Source organism: Osmerus eperlanus, chromosome 8, assembly GCF_963692335.1.
Source record: "Osmerus eperlanus chromosome 8, fOsmEpe2.1, whole genome shotgun sequence".
NCBI lineage: Eukaryota > Metazoa > Chordata > Actinopteri > Osmeriformes > Osmeridae > Osmerus > Osmerus eperlanus.
In genome coordinates, this window is record NC_085025.1 from 1,680,598 (window position 1) to 1,701,975 (window position 21,378).

Here is a 21,378-nt window from a genome sequence, read left to right on the forward strand (position 1 = left end):
TAGGTGGTGCACATTTATCATCAAGTTATTCTTACATCACCAATACATCCCTGTGTGTATTTCCCTCACGGCATGATCAAAGGTGTTCGGCTCATTTTTAATGTAAATGATGCCATTCTTGCACAGCTTTGATCCTGACCAGCATGTGTTGATGATTTGGGCCTCGGCAACAGCAAATGAAGTGTCTATATCACAAGGCTTCGATCTTGATGACCACACAGTCTTGTGTCTGGTCAGTTACCAGCAAGACACTAAAACAAGTGTAGTAATGGCTACTTTTTACTTAAGTATATGTCAAAGCCCACACTTCTTTACTTTACCTTGAGTGAAGGATATGTACTTTTTCCATCTCTGACACACACACACACACAGTTTCATTGGCAGCTTTGCACCATACACCGTTAAGAAAATAAGCAGGACATTAGTCACAATAATGGAAAAAGCTCTACTCTTTTATAAAAACATATTTTCCCTTTGACATGTATTGCTTTAATAGATCAAACCAAACAACAAATGTTCAGATGCTAATCACCATGAGTAGACCCTGAAGGACGTCCCAGGAGCGGTTACAAGAGTAGAGAGCACGTATGTTTCCACGGAAACTAAAACCTTTGGGCGAGGAGAACAAAGACCAACTGCTATTGGTTCAAATGTAGCCAATGACATCGTCATACCAAAAGACCACCACGTTATGGATGCTTTTGTATTCGATGACATGCAGAGATGTTTGTTTCACAAATATCAAAAGTCAATCGCTTGCGGGTCGAAAGCATTTTAGAACACCACTTCAAACGTCATGTGATCGGTATTGGCTTGTGCGTTCCTTTATTGAACTGTACCAAGATGAAGTGGGTGAGGATGACGACCACTGGGAACTCTGGTCTCATCACACCCCCGACAACTAACTGCCAAACGAAAAATAAACAACAAAACAAACAACTAGACAAAACATTTACTGAGATCTTCATCAAGATCTGCATAGTCAGGTGTGGCTGTAGTCATAACATCGATTCCACTGTTGCCGGGTAGATTAATCGGGATCGCTCTCAAAAAAGGAAATAGACAATAAATTAAAAAACTAAACAAAACCTTAATCCATCGTTATGAATTAGATTTTAATGAGAACGATAAGAATGAAAGCTAAGACACTATGAAGGATACCTAACAGAGTCTATACAGTCAACAAGATCTTAAGAAAGTCTTGCGTTAAAAGAGGCCTGAATGTGTCTATCAGAGGCTGATAGACACACTCAGGGATGAAGGGCTTTTTCAGAAGTCTGTGTCCTTGCAGGAAGCAGGAGCAAGTGCCGTAGCCATGAAGGACCTTTTACCAGCCACAAACACACTGCTGCTCAGATCCAGTTCGGCCCGGCGGTCTGCAGGCCCCTGCCGGGGCTCTACGGTGTGGCCCGGTTGGGTCTTTTCGGGGGTGGTGGGGGCATGAGCTCTGCGTCTGGGTCGGGGGGGTGTTTACGGTTCTGTGTTTGGGCTCCCTGGGCGCAGCGGTCCAGAAACTCAAAGAGGATTTCCTTTGTGACGGGATGCTGGATGCTGTTGCACACAGCTGGAACAGAGAGCACACACACAGGAAGTTACCACAGACCTGATGACAGGCAGTTCCTGGCCCTGGCCCACATCCACAACATAGCGCTTGAATGCTATTCTTGCTTGTGTTAGTATATTCAACAAATACTATGAAGAAAAAATTAATACAAATAAGTTAGCCAACAGCGTATGCAATTTGTTTTAAAATCTGTGGCTTGACTCTTGAGATTCACAACCATTCTTGTGAATACTTTGTGAATCAATAAAGTCACTTGTGGATAGCACTCTAAGGTACAATTTACAATGTTTGGCATCTCTGATATTTGCAGCTTAAGTAACAAAGCACTTTGTTTCACTGCTTTATATATTTTGGTAAACATGCTGAGCGCAGTTTTGAATCAAACAGAGAAACACTGCATATGTACACACAGTAATGAGAAAGGCAGCAGTTGAAGTGAGACAAGATGTGCCTGAAATATAAATGAACCAAGACATTAATATGATGGGCCCGAGAGGGAGGAGGGCAGATATATATATATGAATACAGATGGCAGCCGGCACATACTGTTGGGCAGGCTTGCTCACCCATGGCCGTGTCGTAGGAGTTGGGGAAACTCTTGTCTATCCTCTGTCGCATGAACACCCACGTGTTGTTCACGAACGTGCACTCAATGATTTTGTTGTCGTACATTTTCAACTCCTTTGTGGCCTGGAGAGGAGGGAGATAGAGAGGGGAGATGGAGAGGAGGGAGATAGAGAGGGGAGATGGAGAGGAGGGAGATAGAGAGGGGAGATGGAGAGGAGGGAGCTGGAGTGAGTCATTGAAGGCCACAAAAATGTTTAGACTTGTTTTTTAACCTCCCCAGTTTATAACCTTTAAGGGCTCCTTTTTCAGTAAGATGTCCCTGAGCGCTCTAAAGCCCTCCCCCAAATAAATCGTACACACACACACACACACACACACACACACACACACAGGCTCATGGCAGGGAAGGGAGGGGCTGCCAGGAAAGCCTCCCCAGCCCTGGCCAGAGAACAGGGCGCTAAGTAAGAGCCTGTCTGGTCCTGGAGAGAAGGCATCTGGGAGTTCAATGAGGGGATGGAGGGAGGAATGTGTGTGTGTGTAGTTGGGTGGTGACAACACCCGGATATCACACCATAGATATTGACCTTGAGAACTGGGATCTCACAATCACACACGTCAGACCTGAGGTTGGGTTCCCGTGCTCACAGCACCCTTCAAGCCCGTTCCAACACGGGATTCTCTGCCGTATCAAGAAGAACCGCAAACATCTAGACCTGCTATGGAGCTTTTGCATCTGTGCCATTTCCAACTAATCTCAACACATTTCCATGAGCAGCTGATTGACAAACACATTGAAGGAGCAACAGCATGGCCGGTGCTGGTAGTTTTCCCAGGACCAAATGATAGCAAGCTGCTGCCAATTAACAACACAGGCAGTTTCTGGCAGCCAGTAGTAGAAGTCTGTTTGCAGGGATCCCTCACTCGTTGAGAATAAAACAAGTGGTAGAGCCACGTTTTAACTGCTGTTTGGCATTTTAATCCGACCAACTGCCCCACTAAGTTGGGGCCGTGCGCAGCTTCTTCATTGATTAGCTGTGCGGCTCCACCGAGCATCGATCATGCGTGGTACAGGCCCGTGTCCAGGAGCCCAGCTGCTCCACAGACTCTGCATTCCATCACCGCGTAGCGCCTGCTTCTGGTACTGTTGGAATGGCTTTTTAATGGAGGCATAAAGGGCTCGCAAGACGCGTCATTGTCAAAGCTCCCTTAACAACGACACTTACGACTGACATTCCAAAGCATCGCTGCAGTTTACCTGCCTTCAGTGACTTCATCTCAACAACAGAGAGGGGTCGAGTTGTGTAGCTGTTTCTCCAGCTCAGGTCATACCCTGCCGGCCAGTCTGTTAGTGGGTGGCACTAGCCTTTCCACCCTCAGAGGGGAAGACAGACCACAGAAGCTGCTGCTGCTATACGAGATGAGATGACAGAACTCTTGGCACAGCCACAGTGGGCAAGTGTGTATGTGTGCTCCGGTCCAGAGCATGTGGAACAGAAGTAAACATGAGGAGCTGCTACGATGTGACCATTGTCCAGGTGACATGTCTTATTTCTCTTCTGACCAGGCGGCCCTCTTTAATTTCTAGAGTTAATCATAGCCAGCTCCGAGCTCGGTGTGCCTGGCACCAGGGTCCATTTTAATAAGAAAGTACCTGACTATAAGCGGGAGAAGAGGAAAATCAAAACTTGAAAAACGGGGTCATAGATGAAGGACCTTTGGTGCTCCTTGGAGGTGTGGGCCGGTGCTAAGGTCTTATTAAAATACCTGCACAAAGAAAAATGGAGAGAAAGATCTGTTTCACCATGTCCCCCCAGTCTCCAAGACCTCAACATCGAGCTAATAATCACTCTTCTGCTCAGAGATGGGTTGCAATTTTTGAGGAGGTTTAACTTTAGCCTTTCTATGAATGCACACAAACTCTAATTCACCAGAGCTTTTGTTTTCCCCCCATGGAAAACGGGACTTAAATGTGTTAAAACTGTGTGAAAAGCCTGAGTGACTTCAGAGGATTTCTTTAACTGAAGCTGTAAATTATCATCCTGGTGAGATGCCAGGGCTTCTGAAGAACATTTGCATGTTATAAAACACTCGCTACGGCAACCAAAATAACTTTCAATTACCCTACAATTTCAGCATGTCGAATGAGGAGCATTTCAGCAAATGATTCCCCCAAGCCAACTGGGAAAACAACAAATCAAATTGAGGGCAACAATGCATATACAGTGTGGTAAACTTGACTGTCAAACTGTGAGATAAACACGACTTCCATATTCAGGAAGTGACTGATCAGGGATGGGAGTTCGGCAGGAGGCTTGTGGGTGCGTACACTCGCACAGCCAATCAAAGACCCCATCTCCTTTCTCCTCTCCCCTCTCTCTCTCTCTCTCTCTCCCCTTTCCCCTCCTTTCTCCTCTCTCTCTCTCCCCTTTCCCCTCCCCTATCCTCTCCTCTCCCCCCCTCTCCTCTCCTCTTTCCTCTCCCCACACCTGCTGCTCTCGTCTGGATCCCTCTCACAGACCTGCCAGGTGGAGCCCAGGTTCACAGGCCGCACGCTGCAGAGTGGGGATCTGCAGCCCTGTTTCCTAAGAACAAAGTTTAACCAAACATCAATCGGCCATTCTCTCTTAACAGGCTTTAACCAATGTCCTGCAGTGTCCCGATGACAGGATTCTGTGCTCGAGCACCGGATGAAAACCCAGGGGCGTTTGCGGTTGGAAATATCAGAGAAAATCTACCAACCTTTGAGAAACTCATGAAGAGGGGATTTGCTTTGACTGATCAATCCTGCCCACCGTTTCTGGATAACCAGTGTTACGATGTAAGGCACAGGTATGTGTATCAGCTAAACCCTGGTGAGATGGAGTTTTAAAAACACAGACGGCTAAAACCTAAAGGTGTCACTCCAGGAGCGTTTATTTTGGGTGTGTGAAGGTGTGTGTGTGTGTAGGTGTGAGAATCAATTTAGCAACACAACCATCTTCCTTGTCTCACCTTCATCTGTGCAAAGGGCATGTCATAGCTGCCAACGTAAAGCAAACCAACAGTCTGGGGGAGTAACCTGCAAAGACAAAACATGTTCATTATCAGCCTGCCACCACATGCTTGTTAGAGAGGTAATGACAGAGCTGGCACTGACAACACCAGAGTACCAGGATCAGAAAGGCTGTTTTTCCAGCCTAGTAACAGAATGACACATCATAGATCACACCCCCCCTAGCCTCTCTCTTCTTGTGGACTCATCGGCAGGCTTCTCAGGTTACCAGAGTGCATTGTGACTGTGACTTTCTGGCGTTTCTGGGGGACATTTAGGATTAATGTTTCAAAGGAATCCAAAGGGTTAGTCACAGAGCCTCTGGTATGTAGTGCCCTCTCTGTGCTTATAAATTCTCTCCCTGTCCATAGTCTCTTCACCAAATTGTTTAATTGTGCCATCTGATTAATAACTCTCAGCTCAGTGGTTTAGCATCAGGAGTGTGTGTGTGTGTGTGTGTGTGTGTGTGCGTGTGTGTGTATGGGAGGGAGAGAGAGTGAGGTCCCAAGGGGCACGCCCCACAGCTGGGTTTAATAACACACTGGCCCCCTCCACTGAACCTACTCCGGATCTTGTTTATTTCCAGACACATTGTCTGCCGCTACGCACGCGAAAAAACCCATCACAAACCTAAGGTTACCCAGTGTGTAACAGCATCACTTAGACAGCGACTCTCCAGGGCGGAAATGAAGGGGCTACGGGGGCTAATGGCAGTGGAACTCACCCACCACGCTTAGAGGCCCTAGTGTCTAAGGGCTGGATTGAGGGGGTTTGTTGAGGACTGGTCATCCACTCCCTCTTCCTGTGGAATGACTGAAAGGAGACAGGAAGCAGTCATGGGGCCATCCATGTGCTGGAGGAAACTACCGGAAAGCCAGCCTGGTTCACAACAGCACTTTCTACCTCTCACCCTACCACCCACAAGGTCGCCTCCTTCACACCCTCCACCCTAATGTTTGAATTGTATTGACGTGTTTCTCCAGAAATAGCTAGAAATTGGATTTGTCCACAGGCACCAAGGTATTCTGGGACAAACAACGAGAGACGAACTGCCTGTAGCTTTGCTGTCTAACGAATCCAAACCAAAAAGTCTTTGATTTTCCTGAGCAATAAATTGAGATGCAAAGTCGATGCCCTGCTGCAATCCGAGCCTGGTGCTCTCAGAACAAGCTAACAGCTGTGACAGGGACTTGCGGCTGTGTTTAATCACTGTTGTTCCACTGTATCTCCTCCTGGGTCAGGTCAGGTCTGGCCTCAGATCTCCTCGCACTGAGGGGACTGGGCCGTGCTTCAGGCAGACAAACAACCGCAGCACTGATCCTGGGAGTGGTTCCACATCTACAGAGCCCAGCATGGCTGTCAGCACACATGGAGCTGTCGAGAGGCTCCGCACGGACCTCCAGACGCCAGCCAGACCTCGGGGCCACCACGACACACTTCCAACTAGCTTGTTTTACATGCACGACCGCCACTTCACACAGGGGAGAGGCCCAGCTGTACATATTTGTCCTGCAGATTCCTGGTTGTTCTGGGTGAAGCGTCCGATGATTGGAATTCACTCTAGAGAAATGATGTTGATGCTAGAAAAACAGGGCAACGTTAGGCGCAGTGGGGGCACCATGCAGCCTGTTTGAGGCTCTCAACGAGGTGACGTGTGTGGTGGGTGAATCACAAGATTTAAATGCTTCGATTAGAAGTGACAGAGAAGCCAGTATCTAGAGAGAGAGAGAGAGAGAGAGAGAGAGAGAGAGAGAGAGAGAGAGAGGCAGAGAGACAGAGGCAGAGAGACAGAGGCAGAGAGACAGAGGCAGAGAGAGAGAGAAACAGAGGCAGAGAGAGAGACAGAGGCAGAGAGAGAGACAGAGGCAGAGAGACAGAGGCAGAGAGAGAGACAGAGGCAGAGAGGCAGAGAGAAAGAGAGACAGAGGCAGAAGAGACAGACAGAGGCAGAGAGAAAGAGAGACAGAGGCAGAGAGACAGAGGCAGAAAGAAAGAGAGACAGAGAGAGAGAAAGAGAGAGACAGAGGCAGAGAGAGAGACAGAGGCAGAAAGAAAGAGAGAGACAGAGGCAGAGAGAGAGAAAGACAGAGGCAGAGAGAGAGAAAGACAGAGGCAGAGAGAGAGAAAGAGAGAGACAGACCAAGACACTGTGAGGGACCAGGCTGTCTGGGTAAATAACCAATCTCTCTTCTCTCCCTTCCTCGTTCTCTGCATTCAGAGACAGACCTAATAAGCATCCCCATGCATGAGCTAGCAAACAGCTCTCCTCTGAGGAACATCAGAAGCCTCTCTCACAGGGACAAGGATCACTTGAGCTCCTGTTGACTCCAAAGGCGAGTTAAGAGATGGAGAGACTGACTCCACTGCTCCGTCTCCCTTCATCAGGCCGTGTGTGCGGGCGGGACTTGGCGTGTCCTAGGAGGTGGAATGCCAGGTGGCCCGAGGGCCAGTGGTTGTTCAGGAGGTGGAGGATGGTGTGTGGTTAATATCTGTATTGATCTGTTTACTGCTACCAGTGTCTCAACACAGCAGTGCCGACACCTCGCACACAAGTGGAACTGGCACTAAGACACAAATGGTAATGATGACCTTTTTGAGAAAAAGCCACAATATTTACAAAGAGCAAAATTAATTGGGTCTATTTTCACTGATAGGATTATTAGGAAAAAGGTGCCTTGAGGCAAAAGGGAGTGGATTTTGTGAATGATAACTAACATTAAGTACTGAATGCTTCCCTCTTCATTATCTGACTTGTAGCACCAATAAGAGAAATTTGTCGGAAACATTACATAGTTTGTATTGAATTAGGCCCTGTGGCACAATTATATGGATTTTTTAAGTGCTGTGGCTTACACAATAACTGCCTTTCATGAGAACATAGGATGAAAAGCAGGTTCATAATTACGACCCTCCACTGCCCAACCAAACACAGACGACGCACAAGCTCGGATGTGTCGAGGGAAATTACTATATATGTCACACTGCGGAGGGTGTTATACATTTATAAAAAAACCACCTATAACAGAGTTGATCGGTATCAACAGTGTAGCTAACTCACCCCTCTCCCCCGACTTTGGTGATCTTGAGGCGGAAGTCGACAGAGTTGTGGCTCGGCGGTTTCCACTTCAGGATGTCGTCACATCTCCCTGCCTTGTATTTCTGCAGAGACACATCAGGGGAGAGACATCAGGGGAGAGACACATCAGGGGAGAGACACATCAGGGGAGAGACATCAGGGGAGAGACATCAGGGGAGAGACACATCAGGGGAGAGACACATCAGGGGAGAGACACATCAGGGGAGAGACATCAGGGGAGAGACACATCAGGGGAGAGACATCAGGGGAGAGACACATCAGGGGAGAGACACATCAGGGGAGAGACACATCAGGGGAGAGACACCAGGGGAGACACACATCAGGGGAGAGACACATCAGGGGAGAGACACATCAGGGGAGAGACACATCAGGGGAGAGACACATCAGGGGAGAGACACATCAGGGGAGAGACACATCAGGGGAGAGACATCAGGGGAGAGACACATCAGGGGAGAGACACATCAGGGGAGAGACACATCAGGGGAGAGACATCAGGGGAGAGACACATCAGGGGAGAGACACATCAGGGGAGAGACATCAGGGGAGAGACATCAGGGGAGAGACACATCAGGGGAGAGACATCAGGGGAGAGACATCAGGGGAGAGACACATCAGGGGAGAGACATCAGGGGAGACACACATCAGGGGAGAGACACATCAGGGGAGAGACACATCAGGGGAGAGACACATCAGGGGAGAGACACATCAGGGGAGAGACACATCAGGGGAGAGACACATCAGGGGAGAGACACATCAGGGGAGACACACATCAGGGGAGACACACATCAGGGGAGAGACACATCAGGGGAGAGACATCAGGGGAGAGACATCAGGGGAGAGACACATCAGGGGAGACACACATCAGGGGAGAGACACATCAGGGGAGAGACATCAGGGGAGAGACACATCAGGGGAGAGACATCAGGGGAGAGACACATCAGGGGAGAGACATCAGGGGAGAGACATCAGGGGAGAGACACATCAGGGGAGAGACACATCAGGGGAGAGACACATCAGGGGAGAGACACATCAGGGGAGAGACATCAGGGGAGAGACACCAGGGGAGAGACACATCAGGGGAGAGACACATCAGGGGAGAGACATCAGGGGAGACACACATCAGGGGAGAGACACATCAGGGGAGAGACACATCAGGGGAGAGACACATCAGGGGAGAGACACATCAGGGGAGAGACATCAGGGGAGAGACATCAGGGGAGAGACATCAGGGGAGAGACACATCAGGGGAGAGACACATCAGGGGAGAGACACATCAGGGGAGAGACAAGGGGGGGATTAGCACTCACACACCAACCCAACAGCTGAATATCCAGACTGACAACAGCTCAAAGCCCCCCCCCCCCCCCACACACACACACACTCCTCAAACAGAAGGACAGTCTCGCCTTGTTTCCATGGTGTTACTATGGCGAGCATTACAGAATCATTGATTGATGAGGTGAATTACTGGGGAGATACAATCAGCAATGGCGCAGGAAGGAGACCCAAACCTGAGCACGGACCTTACTGTCACACAGAAATGAGATGTCATCAGGTTATATTATCCGTTCCTTAGCAACTGATAGAACAGCATATCTTCATCAAGATAGATCATCTGCATCGTATATTATCACCGTATGTTATTCCAATATGTGGATTTGTGATTTCATGGTACAAAACATCAGATTTTCAAAGAGTAGTAGTGAATCAACAGGTGTAGAAACAGACAAAAAGCAACCTTGATGTTTGTCTTCCACAGATTCCTCTTGAAATGATTGGGGCGTAATTACGGTACAACTGACTCTGCGTTTGGAAGTGATCCTGCAGTAGGCTGAACATGGTGACATTCAGAACGACAGATGCCAATACAACATTAAAGGACATCATTTGCATATCTGCAATGTAAAGCCATAAAAGGAGGAGTCAGGATCAGATGAGCCAATGGTGGAACTGTCGGGTTGCCCGGTAACAGAACTCTGCCCCCAGGGACTGTGGGAACAAGACGGATTCTTCAAGGAGACCTCAAGGAGAAGCTTCAAAACATGATTGCACAGTACGGGCATGCTTCTTCTTTCCAGGAAGAATGTGAAATATCCAATTGTGAAACGTGGGAGAATTGGTAGAGTGCATGCATTAGCCCAGATAATAAACAGCACATTCACTTTGACACAGCGAGGTGCTGACAAGGCTGTCAACTTCCAGAATGCGTCCACCTGAAGGGAAAATTCAATAATGTATCCAAGCTGACACCCCTATCCCCACAGCCAAGCAGCCTACACCCAGCAGCCCTCTACACCTGAGGCCTGTCGTCAAGACTCTGACAGGCAGCTCGCCTGTGTAGTCAACCCGAATGAGATGAAGGTCTCCGGGGTGGCCCGGCTGTCTAAGGGCCTGTCTACAGAGAGCTGCTGGTTGATTCAGGTTAGGGCCGCTCAGCCTTCCAGGGAGACTGGCTGTGATGCTGTCCGTGTCCCGCAGTGGCAGGGGTCCCTAGGGGAAGGGCAGGCGTCCATAACAAGGACCAAGCACACAAACACACAAACACCCTCCAGCACTATGTTGATTGGATGGAACATCTGATATCCGCTACAGAGACGAGATCAACAATCAATACCGAGGTCTAGACGAGTCGAAAGGAGCAGGATCGAAATTTTAAAAAGATATATCATATGATGTAATGTCAAAGTTCTGCATCCATAACATAATCAAATTATTCATTTGAATCAGGCAAGGAGCATACAGCACAGTCTTAAGTTCTTCCTTTGTGTTCAACTGGTGTCAAAAAACTACTAATTTCTTCGGGCAGAATAAAAAGGATAGGTGGCCACATTTCTCCACCATTTACATTTAGTCATTTAGCAGACGCTCTTATCCAGAGCGACTTACAGTAAGTACAGGGACATTCCCCCCGAGGCAAGTAGGGTGAAGTGCCTTGCCCAAGGACACAACGTCAGTTGGCACAGCCGGGAATCGAACCAGCAACCTTCGGATTACTAGCCCAGTTCCCTCACCGCTCAGCCACCTGACTCCCCTGCCTCTTCCTGCTCTGGAAGGTTTGCACCATGTGTGGCCCTCACCTGAAATCCTATAAGCCTACTGGCAGCAGAGCAGAGGAAGAGATTGGTTTGGGTTTAGAGAACGCCTGACTTTGTGTAGCAGGGTGTACCGAGGAGGACAGTGTGTGCTTGTGATGTGTCCCTGACGGGCCCCTCTATGTGGGCAGAGGCCTTCACAGGCTCCGAAGCAGTGCTCTCCTCCACAATAGCCATTCAGTACAGGCAGCATGAGAGCAAGGCTCTCTTAAAGAACTGCCACGCTGAGAACATCATAGATATATATATATATATATATATACATATGTGTACACATAATATATAAATACTTGTTCCTGTGGGTGTATAAAGTGGAAACATTGTTCCGTAGAGGTAGTGTCTCGGGGGCTGGGACATGAGCAGCTCTCTGGGAGCCAAGGCTCCTCATTCATCTGACGAGCCAGTGTGTCCTGTCCCCACCTGGTGTCCTCACCTGGTGTCCCCACCTGGTGTCCCCATCTGGTGTCCCCACCTGGTGTCCCCACCTGGTGTCCCCACCTGGTGTCCTCACCTGGTGTCCCCACCTGGTGTCCCCACCTGGTGTCCTCACCTGGTGTCCCAGGTACCATCCTGATATGTGCTGTGTTCCCAGACTCCTGTACCCTCCTGCCGCTTCCAAAACAACACAACCTGGACATGAGCACGAAAAGGTATCGAGACATAAAAAGGTCTGAATTTTTCATGCGACTTTCATTGCCAGGATTTCATACTGTGCAGCTATATTGATTCATACTGAATCGTTGCACGTCAAACAACCCACAGACTGCATTTCTGATCTCATCTCTGAACTTCTCCAATGAGATGAAACTGTATTAGGTATTAGGAAAATGCACAGGAACATTTCTTACAAGAGAATTTCATCAACACTGGATCCATGACGGAATTAAATTGATCAATAGAGGGAATTGTGTCCCACATGCAACCATGGCAGCAAACTTGCCGCAGCACTCCACACTCTTGTGTGACCTTGGCAGTAGATTCAGAGAGACATCAGTGTCTTGCTATTCATTTCTGTCTTCTGACATGTCAAAACACAAGGCCATGCGGAAAACAATGTATGTCTTATTGAAGTGTGAAGTGCAAGAAAAGACCTTCAACGGAATTGAACACGAGCAAACATTTCTCTCACAGAGCTCTTCTACTGTCTGGAAGCTGCAAAACACGTACAGCACTGTGCAAGTCTTAGGCACCCCGAGATTTTCAACACAAATATTCTTGTCAATATATATATATTTTTTTTGTCTCCTGTATTTCTGCTGCAGTATAAAAGTGCAATGCTGAGAATGTGGAGGAACAGGGCAGGGTCTAGCAGGGGAAGAGGCTTCACACAGTGGAGGAACAGGGCAGAGTCTAGCAGGGGAAGAGGCTTCACACAGTGGAGGAACAGGGCAGAGTCTAGCAGGGGAAGAGGCTTCACACAGTGGAGGAACAGGGCAGAGTCTAGCAGGTGAAGAGGCTTCACACAGTGGAGAAACAGGGCAGAGTCCAGCAGGGGAAGAGGCTTCACACAGTGGAGGAACAGGGCAGAGTCTAGCAGGTGAAGAGGCTTCACACAGTGGAGGAACAGGGCAGAGTCTAGCAGGTGAAGAGGCTTCACACAGTGGAGGAACAGGGCAGAGTCTAGCAGGTGAAGAGGCTTCACACAGTGGAGGAACAGGGCAGAGTCTAGCAGGGGAAGAGGCTTCACACAGTGGAGGAACAGGGCAGAGTCTAGCAGGTGAAGAGGCTTCACACAGTGGAGGAACAGGGCAGGGTCTAGCAGGGGAAGAGGCTTCACACAGTGGAGGAACAGGGCAGAGTCTAGCAGGGGAAGAGGCTTCACACAGTGGAGGAACAGGGCAGAGTCTAGCAGGGGAAGAGGCTTCACACAGTGGAGGAACAGGGCAGAGTCTAGCAGGTGAAGAGGCTTCACACAGTGGAGGAACAGGGCAGAGTCTAGCAGGTGAAGAGGCTTCACACAGTGGAGGAACAGGGCAGGGTCTAGCAGGTGAAGAGGCTTCACACAGTGGAGGAACAGGGCAGAGTCTAGCAGGTGAAGAGGCTTCACACAGTGGAGGAACAGGGCAGAGTCTAGCAGGTGAAGAGGCTTCACACAGTGGAGGAACAGGGCAGGGTCTAGCAGGTGAAGAGGCTTCACACAGTGGAGGAACAGGGCAGAGTCTAGCAGGTGAAGAGGCTTCACACAGTGGAGGAAGCAGCACTGGAGCCTGGAGAGACTCCTGGCTGCTTCTCGCAGCCATCTGGTCCTGCGAGCAGGACTGGCATGGGTGAGGCCTACGTACTGCTGTCAGCCTGTTGCGATCTAAAGATCAGTCTTCCCACTGCCAGGATGACATCAGCAGAGGCCTCCCGTCATGTGACACTCAGGGATGAGGTGGTCCAGGAAGTGAGGCCAGCCAATCAGGGGTCAGAGGTTTGTCTTGAGTCTGACGCACGCTGTAGGGAGGTTTCGGACAGAAGAACTGCGATCGGGCGAAGAGTAGGATTGGGAACGTTGCGATCCGCAGTGATCACGTGATCGCTTGCGTGACATAGTGGTTGTTGTTCTGTGAGTACACATCATCTATTACATCTTTTAAGATCAGACCCGCAAACAAAAATATAAGCTCAGATTTCCTTTGATATCACTTCTTTGATATTGCTTTTTACAGGGGCAGTCTCATTTGAATAAAGGCTCTCTGTGCAGAAGCTTCTTAAAGTGTTGAGGATTATAGACTAAAGACAGACTCCCTGAGGTGACTGTGGCCTCCAGCTCTGCATGTGTGTGTCCCACGTGTGTGTGTGTGTGTGTGTGTATATAACAAAAGATGCAAGTAGGAACATGCTGTGCCAGTTCTGGAAAGAGAATAAAGACAACCTGGAGACAGGCTGTGGGCAGAGGCTGTACACACACCCACACACCCCCGCACGCGCACACGCACACGCACACACACACACACACACACACACTGAGGTGAAATGAAGATTATCCATCTGAACTGACTGGCATCAATTATCATGGGAGCTTTCACAAAAGTAGGATGGGGGAATTAATTTCATTACACTGGATAGTACCAGATTAGAAGTCTACCAAAACCAAGTCTAATAAGACTTTACAGACAATTTCCCCCTCGAAACTGAAAGAGCCTGAAGAAGTGGTGAGGAGAGAGGGATTCTTGCAGATTTTTGGTACACCCTGTTCAAGATTACCATCTGGAGAATTGGCCCATTCTCCATCCAGCCATCTGCGGCAATGACGTTGTGTTCCGTTATTAATGTTCAGTTTTACTTTTATCCCCCCCACACAAAGATGCATTTCCCGAGGACACAATGTGTGAGGAGAGATAAGTGACCCGGGTCAGGAGACCCGAGACCACCGCTGTGCTGAGTACTACCAGACATCAGACGACCTGCATCCAAGCACTCGCTTTAAGACTCCGTTTATCTCAATCCTGTCCCACCCAACTTACATTCAACAAAAAAAGATTTATTGCTTATGGTCGACGGCTGAGAAGGTGATATATGATTTGAATGGAATTATTTTCTGTTTGTGTTTTCTACAACACTTTGCTGTCTAGAAGGGATCAGAGGTTTGGGAGGCCATACCAGTCCGGTCTTTTCTATCCTGTTCACACTGCTTTGTATGAAAGCTCCTAATTAACCTCCAAAGCCAAGGGCTGTGTCCTTAAAACTAAACATAAAAAACATCTATTTACTAACCCTTCCCATGGCTTTGACTCAAAGCAAATTGAGATTTCTCAGCTTTAAAGCTTTAAAGTTTGAACCTGATCTCAGCCATCCTTAAAAGCAGCTTCACAGTTGCCTGAAAACTAATTAAAGCCATTAAACAAGAGCAGCTGTCCTGGGCTGGGTCTTCAGGAGGAAGCGGTGTGGTGGTGCAGGGCCTCCTGGGAGCTCAGGTGAGTCCTGAGGGCTGGGAGCAAAGCGCCCGTCAGGGGCAGGATTCCCTCCGTCTGTGCCTCTCTCTCACATGGAACACTGCACCCAGACTGCTCTACAGACAGACATCTGTACACATCATCCACAGACACAGTACTAATGCAGGGAGAATGAAAAGAAGTGTTTTGGGTGAGTGGCTTTGATGGTAGAGAGGGAGATATTTAGGTGTGAATCCTTTTCAACTCAACCCAAAATCGCTAGGTTTGCAGAACTGACCGATCCTGCCTTTAATATCCTTTATACAGCTGGTTTCACCAACAGCTCAAAAGGCTTATTCTGCAGCTCTAGTGATCAGATGTCACTGTGCTTCTTGGAACAAGCCACCCCAGTATGTTCACTACACTACGATCAGGTTAGGAATAAGAAGAGACCAGGGAAACGCCTTATGAATCCCTCATCTCCCAGTGTGCACAGGAGACGTGTATGTCGGTGATGGTGATGGGGTCAGCCGGTGGTGTTTTCGGTCCTCTGCCAGTCCCTCGGCCCCGTGGTGAAACACGAGCACAAGGCAGACAGAGGCCATTGGCTGTGAACTGGCTCGGAGCAGACCCAGATAAGAGGGGGGGGGGGGGGCGTGGGGGGGACCTAAAGTCCCCAGACACGTCCTGGTTACACCGATAAGAGAGGGGGGCGTGTGGGTGGCTCTGCCTCACCAGTGAAAGGATGAAGGTAAGTGGTGCAGAGCCGGGGAGATCTGACGATAGGGAGAACCAACACTGGCTGTGGGATGTGGGGGGGGCGGGGCTGTAGGCAGGAGAGGGCGACGCCCAGGGTCTACTGCATACAATAGCTTCCTCCTGCTGTGGCTGACATGGTTTTGGTGAAGTGGAACCCCACATGCTTGGATGCAGGACACGTGAACCGACAAGTCTGCATTGGCGAAAAGGTCAGTCTCTGTTAAAACCAAGGTTCAACTCTGGGGTGAGGGATTCATATAGAACTGTATAAAACATGGGCCAATCTCTCTCTCTCTCTTCTCTCTCGCCCTGTTTTTCTGGTCTCTGAACCTGTTCCTACACCCCGCTGACAGGCTCTATTCACACACGATGAAAAGCTTTCCCTTTTGCGCAGTTCAGTGGAGACCCAGGCTGAGAAACAGCTCGTACACCATCAACACCATTCGACAGACTGCTTAGTTCCTCTTGCATGAGTTGGATGAGCCGTGCCGTCGCTGAGAGGAAAGGTCAGTGGGTGGAATCACACTGGTCCTACCCGTTGTCTAATCCTCATCCATGCTGAGAACACCACAAGCTTATAATAATAATAAAAAAAGTGAAAAAAGGAAAATATTTTACTGACATTTTTACATTTAGTCATTTAGCAGACACTCTTATCCAGAGTGACTTACAGTAAGTACATTCCCCCGAGGCAAGTAGGGTGAAGTGCCTTGCCCAAGGACACAACGTCATTTGGCACTAACCCTAACCCTAACCCATTTCGAACTGGCAACCTTCTGATTACTAGCCCGATTCCCTAACCGCTCAGCCACCTGACTCCGGATATGGGACACTGTGTGCCCAGACCCCTGACTATGTTACCAAAAAGACACCCTGTAAAAAACAAACAAAATATATATATATATTGTCACTTCAGATCTGATGCCAACTGCATTTCATTGTACTGTACTTGTTCAATGATGAATAAAGTGGAATCTAATCTAGAGCCCTTTTTCATACATGAACACTTTGCACTGTCATAATCTGCTCCCTCCTCAGCATGAATAACAGATGAAACAAACAACAAAATCTGGAATTTAATTAGTGTTCTCAGCAAAACTCTTCTCCTCCCTTGCGTGAAATGTACGCATCAGAGCCGAGCGTGAAACCCTTCCAGGGAACAGGGAGCATCTCCAAAGCTGGGACTGTCAAAAACATCTGACAACCTTCTAACAGTTATTGTTATGTGGGGTATTAACAGTATGCTAAAAGCAGAGGTCACCTATGGGGACGGCGTTGTGATATTAATGACATAAATGACGCATCAATTAGCTACACTGAAAGAGATGCCAGTGACAAGGCATTTGTGTTATGGAGGAGTGAAGCTATTACCCTGCCTAATCTCGTTTCAGATGACCCTCCTGGGGACATCATCAGCTACTGAGCTTTCACAACCTCTGTTATTATGCCTGAAATCAGAGCAACAGAAAAACAAAAGCATTTACGGCCAAGAGTCTGCGGATAGAACGTGCTTTAGCAACAGACAGCCCCGTGGCGCTGGGCTTCTGCTTCGAAACAAATGTAAATAAATAACTGGCGCCTTACAACAGCAAAAAGGACACGACCGTGTAGTGATATAAAAGTTGCAGCTTTAATAAAAAGAGCTTGATGCCACAAAAGCGCGGCTGCCGTTGCTAGGATGCTTTCCCTGTGGCCGTGCGATGCATCACGGCTGACCTGCGCCATGGCAACATGGCCAGCAGCTAGCTTCTAACAAGCTGGTCAGATTGCATTTCTGTTACACCAGGGGGGCTGATTGATCGAGGTCTTTGTCAAATAGTTCCATCTCCTGGTTCAGGCTACTTATGAAGCGATTGATATATTCGCTGCTACACCATGGGGTGTAGACTCCAGATATGAAATCGATATCATCAAACATGGCCGTATTGGGGAAAAACTGGACAGCACTCCCATTGGTAAACAAGTCATGTCACAGGGACAAGAGAAGGGCAGGCAGAGCCCTCCTGAGGTCAGGAGAAAGGTTAGACTTCCTCTAGAGGAAGCTGGCGGGGAGCTTCTGCTCTCTCAAACCACATCACCTCAGCTAGACGACCAGCAGACTCCAGGGCGCCCTGTGCCCAATTACAGAAGTAAAAGCAGCGAAGGTAAAAAAAAAAAAAACAGGAACTAAATACATCCCGTGTTTGTACGGCCTAGCACCTGGCCAAACTGAAATGATTGAGTTGAGCTGGATGAAGTTTTGTCATGAGAACACAGAGTCATCTGCTGCGGCACACAGGACCTGTGAGCGGCAGTGTGATGCACAGTGTGTCCTTGGATTAAAAACCCTGAAAAAGAGTAACCTTCTCCACACCATCCTGCTGCACTGAGCCTGCTCTCAGCAGCCTGTTACAGACCTGAGCCTGCTCTCAGCAGCCTGTTACAGACCTGAGCCTGCTCCCAGCAGCCTGTTACAGACCTGAGCCTGCTCTCAGCAGCCTGTTACAGACCCGAGCCTGCTCTCAGCAGCCTGTTACAGACCTGAGCCTGCTCTCAGCAGCCTGTTACAGACCTGAGCCTGCTCTCAGCAGCCTGTTACAGACCCGAGCCTGCTCTCAGCAGCCTGTTACAGACCCGAGCCTGCTCTCAGCAGCCTGTTACAGACCTGAGCCTGCTCTCAGCAGCCTGTTACAGACCTGAGCCTGCTCTCAGCAGCCTGTTACAGACCTGAGCCTGCTCTCAGCAGCCTGTTACAGACCTGAGCCTGCTCTCAGCAGCCTGTTACAGACCTGAGCCTGCTCCCAGCATCCTGTTACAGACCTGAGCCTGCTCCCAGCATCCTGTTACAGACCTGAGCCTGCTCCCAGCATCCTGTTACAGACCTGAGCCTGCTCTCAGCAGCCTGTTACAGACCTGAGCCTGCTCCCAGCATCCTGTTACAGACCTGAGCCTGCTCCCAGCATCCTGTTACAGACCTGAGCCTGCTCCCAGCAGCCTGTTACAGACCTGAGCCTGCTCTCAGCAGCCTGTTACAGACCTGAGCCTGCTCTCAGCAGCCTGTTACAGACCTGAGGCTGCTCCCAGCACGCTTGACCCAGCGTGGGTTAGGGTTAAAGCAGGACCAGGTCTGTAACAGGCCAAGCCCCCAACACTCCGCCTGGGGTCGAGCTGACGTGGACACTGGGAGCTAGCAGTGTTCTGTAAAAGCAGAGGCAGTCATGCGTCCGTGTAGCTGCAGCGTGGGTGAATGGAAAGCGTGTTGCCTGTGGAGACGGACGCTGTGGAAAACAGATGGACTGCTGAAGACAGACTCACCCCGCACGGCTGGAAGATCAGCCCGTCCACCTCATGGCTGACCTGGGAGGTGAAGCTGCCCTCCAGGAGCTGGAAAACACAACAGGAGAGATTTCAGCAGTCAGGCTTAGGAGCAGAGACATTCAGGACAACAGTCTGGGCTGGGGATGCCTTGGCATTTATATCTGACATCCCATAGCTACGATATGAGAGATAAACGTTGGATTATATATAGGTCTAATACATCTGGACCGAGTCTGAAATGAAGGCAGATCTTCTGTTCTCCATCTCTGCAGGGCCTTGCTGGCATCTCTGGCGTTTCGGTTTTCATCACTGTGACTCGTATTTATATATCTATAGATATATATATATAGAGGGAGAGGTATTGCTATGTATTGACATGGTGGTTAATGTAACCTTAGTGTAAACTGCAGAGCATCCAGTACTGCAGCACTCTATGGTGTGGTCACTTCAGTCATTACAGCATTTAAAACAGGGAACAGGAGAAATCTACCAGACTGAGTGAAAGACTTGTATCTGTTGCCACTAATCAATCGTGATCATTAACCCTGGATCAAGCCGTCATGTCTGAGACTACTAATGCTCTGCTGGAACATCAAGGCTCATAACATGACACCTCAGGTAATAGACTGAAGCAGCACGATCCACTGGGCATGTGATGGAGACAACAGGAAGAATCTCATCCTCCATTAACACAGACCGCAAGACGGATGTTGCTGGGAACCCAAACGTCTGAGCACTACCAGGGAGAAGATGCCAGCAAGGCCCTGCAGAGATGGAGAACAGAAGATCTGCCTTCATTTCAGACTCGGTCCAGATGTATTAGACCTTCATCATCTGGGTGTTGACAGGACGACTGTGTCCATGTCACCAGGTGAGCATTCAGAGAGCCATTAACACTGCACTGTTTCACCTCGCCCTCACCATCGAAAGATAAAGTGTTGTCAGTTGACGTGACCTTGCTGGTTAATTCAAAGAAAAAAGGAAATTCGTGTCTAGACTTTTCACACAATGGGCATATATTTCTACTGTGTGCAGTGTGCTAGAGGCACAAATAGTGTCTGGCTTCTGTGTACCGAGATAGAGAGCAGCCAATCAAAAGCAGCTAGGTAGGCAGCCTCCATCGACACTGTGAGCCGAGTTTCAGTCAACAGAAGGTGAAGCAGCCCCGCTCTTTACACAACGCCTCATGCACACTGGGACTCGGATGAATAAGATCTGAGCAGAACTTCTGAGTTGAAGCCCCCATTCGCCCCCTGTCTTGTGTCTTTGCCGTAGAGATGACTGCAGGTCACTTTGGGTGAGGCTGGTTGTACCACTGATGCCCTGCCTGAAGCTGTGGGCGCCCTGGGGGCTATGTGGCCCTCTGAGGGGATGCCTGACCCACCCTGCCACCTGTTACACAGCTGCGTGGGGAGAGCGATGCCCCCCGAGGCTAGGCCGAGGGGCCTGACGGAGCAGGCATTCACGGAACAGCAATTAGCAGGAGGGATTAACGTAAGGGGCTACCTACCAAATGCCAGTCAAGAGAAATACACTGAAAACTAAAGACGCAGGCTTGCACTGAGCACCTGCAAGCATACGTTACTCTAAATTGATGTCAAACTGAAATGATTGTTTTGAACCCTATTTTTTTTGTATTTCGATCTTGTTCAAACGCACACCAAACACTGATGTAAGACAACAGCTCAATGTAACGCACTCAAAATGTCACCACAGGTGTCAGTATCAAACATGGCTGTTAAAATAATCTCCTCAAATGCCACGTGTAAATTGGAGCCAGCAAGAATGACTCAGAGATGGATAAATCCTGTTAAAATAACTATATACCCGTGTCATAATAAGAAGCCATGAAGGTCAAAGAATCCTTTTCGGCCCTTTCTCAAACCTATTCTGTAAAACTATTACCCTGACAGGGTTCTCTACCTGCGCCTTAAGTGCTTAAGCATCAGCAATAACTTGTTTAGCTGGCAGGACCCGGCACTGGCCCACAGAGTAAGTAGAAGCACATTAGTTTGAAGGAAAAGATCAGGTAACACAGCCAGTGAGCTGAGCCAAAACAAACAACCAAGGGCAGCAAGGTGAGACGAAGACCTTCCAGCGGAGACACAGTCATC

General features: G+C 48.9%; 1 protein-coding gene across 2 annotated transcripts in view; it reads right to left on the reverse strand.

Moving 5' to 3' along the window:
• Nucleotides 1-431: 431 nt before the first annotated feature.
• rngtt (RNA guanylyltransferase and 5'-phosphatase) overlaps nt 432-21,378 on the reverse strand; it is a 57,637-nt gene continuing 36,690 nt past the window's right edge. For both annotated transcript variants that reach the window (XM_062467690.1, XM_062467689.1), the window contains exons 13-17: nt 19,262-19,330; nt 8,221-8,321; nt 5,123-5,189; nt 2,131-2,254; nt 432-1,564 (exon numbers count right to left, since the gene is read on the reverse strand). In XM_062467690.1, coding sequence (XP_062323674.1) covers nt 1,398-1,564; nt 2,131-2,254; nt 5,123-5,189; nt 8,221-8,321; nt 19,262-19,330 — 528 coding nt within the window. In that variant the 3' untranslated portion in view covers nt 432-1,397. The remainder of the gene's footprint in view (nt 1,565-2,130; nt 2,255-5,122; nt 5,190-8,220; nt 8,322-19,261; nt 19,331-21,378) is intronic.